The sequence below is a fragment of the Trachymyrmex septentrionalis genome, unplaced genomic scaffold, assembly GCF_001594115.1.
Source record: "Trachymyrmex septentrionalis isolate Tsep2-gDNA-1 unplaced genomic scaffold, Tsep1.0 scaffold83, whole genome shotgun sequence".
Classification (NCBI taxonomy): Eukaryota; Metazoa; Arthropoda; class Insecta; order Hymenoptera; family Formicidae; genus Trachymyrmex; species Trachymyrmex septentrionalis.
This window is the reverse complement of record NW_017306018.1, coordinates 606,848-608,841: the sequence shown is the minus strand read 5'-3', so window position 1 is coordinate 608,841 and position 1,994 is coordinate 606,848. Positions and strand designations below refer to the sequence as shown.

General features: G+C 27.3%; 1 protein-coding gene across 2 annotated transcripts in view; it reads left to right on the top strand.

The window, feature by feature from the left end:
- The window catches only part of LOC108755088 (C-terminal-binding protein), a 54,238-nt gene that overhangs the window by 29,103 nt on the left and 23,141 nt on the right, over positions 1–1,994 (top strand). For both annotated transcript variants that reach the window (XM_018497878.1, XM_018497879.1), the window contains exon 2: positions 499–994. In XM_018497878.1, coding sequence (XP_018353380.1) covers positions 797–994 — 198 coding nt within the window. In that variant the 5' untranslated portion in view covers positions 499–796. The remainder of the gene's footprint in view (positions 1–498; positions 995–1,994) is intronic.

Sequence of the window (1,994 nt, the reverse complement as noted above, 5' to 3'; positions counted from 1 at the left end):
AATATATACACATATATATATATATATATATATATATATATATTATATATGTATATATAAATGTATATTGCTAAATAAAATATGAAAGTTATAAATATTCATAAAACTATCATTTAAAAGTAAATGAAAGAAAGAGACATGATTGAAGAAAATTGGTTGATGCTGATTTGATAGGACTGTTCTTAGTAGTCGAACTAGTATACATACTTAAAATGAAATAGATATATTTGAAGTTTGGCGAAAGCCAAGTTTAGTGCAATCTCGTATAACTATAGAGAACACAACTAAAAAAGTCAATCAAAACAAATAAAATGTTATTATAATTTAATCTTAAAGTTATTTATGTATCTATAAGTTATGTTTATGAGAGAAAATTATCAAATGTCAATTATAATTTACAATTAATTTATAATTTTATAAATGTGATATATTCTGACAAGAAAGGATATCTATTTTATATTTCTTTTGTTAATTAATGTTTTTTTTTATATATTTTAGGAGACGGTGCTTACTGAGTCGTGATGTATTGGAGATTCAACAATTTTTGCCCGAAGATCAACCGAAAGTTAGTGTTGCAAAAGCAGTTAGTGTGACAAAGCGTAAAGAACAACGAGAGTGCTAAAACGTTGTACTAGTTGGACTAGAAGAGACATCTCTATTGCGAGTGTCTTATCAAGATAGTTTTTGTCATCTTCTATTGTTGGAGCAGAAGGGAGAGGGAAGTAATTTTTCTTTGTAGTGACACTGAGAGCGTACAGTGCAAACAATAAAAATAGGGGGGGCGGTCTGCTGACCGATGGACAAACGGAAGATGATGCCCAAACGCCCTCGTATGGAGAATTTGAGGGGTCCAATCGCCAACGGACCGATCCAAACGCGACCACTGGTTGCACTTCTTGATGGCCGTGATTGTTCTATTGAAATGCCCATCCTGAAAGACGTCGCAACTGTTGCTTTCTGCGATGCACAGTCCACTTCAGAAATACATGAAAAGGTATTTAGAACATTGTAATAAAATAAAATTACTATTATAGGAAAGTATATTTAAAAATATTAGAGGTTATATATATATATATATATAATTATACAGGGTGTTCTATAATTCTAATTAATATTTCTGAGAGAGAGAGGATGAAAGTTTGATCAAAAGTTTCTTTTCTAATTTTGGCTCAGATCATTATTTACTGAGTTATTCACGATTAAAGTTGATCAATCAAATTCTGCCCAGCTGGAATATGCAAAAGCACAGCATGCTATGGAGCTCCTCGCTATTACTATACATTCTCCCGATTAAAATTTCATAATTTTCATATTAATTAATAAATAAACGATTAAATCAATAAATGGAAGGATAAATAAATAAATAATTTATCTATGCATTTATTGATTTATTTATTAATATGAAAAATTATAATAAAATGTAATTTTAATCGGGAGAATGTACAATAAGAGCGTAGAGCTCCATAACATGCTGCACTCCTGCATACTTCAACTGGGCGGAATTTAATTGATCAACTTTAATAGTTAATAACTCGGTAAATAATAGTTCGAATCAAAATTGGAAAAGGAACTTTTAATTCTAAATTTCATTCTCTTTCACTCTCAGATATATTAATTAAAGGTTGAGACACCCTGTATATAAATTTGAATACGGCAAAATATTTTATAGTGTTAAAGAATATAACACATTTTTTGGTATCATATTAATAGGGTTACACAAGAAAGAATATTAAAGTATTAAAATTAATAATTAATATTGAAATATTTCTATTAGAATGTTAAAATATTAAAATTAAAATATCAGAGATAGAAAAATATAGAGTGATATAAATAATAAATCTTAAGTTAAATTTAAAGAAATGATTGTTTACAACAAACTGGTACAAAATATTCTTGTAGAACAATTTAAATTAAATAAAAAATAATTTATAAAATTTTTATATTTATTCTGATATTTTGTACTTCTAATTTTTATGTTGTATCTCTGATGTAGA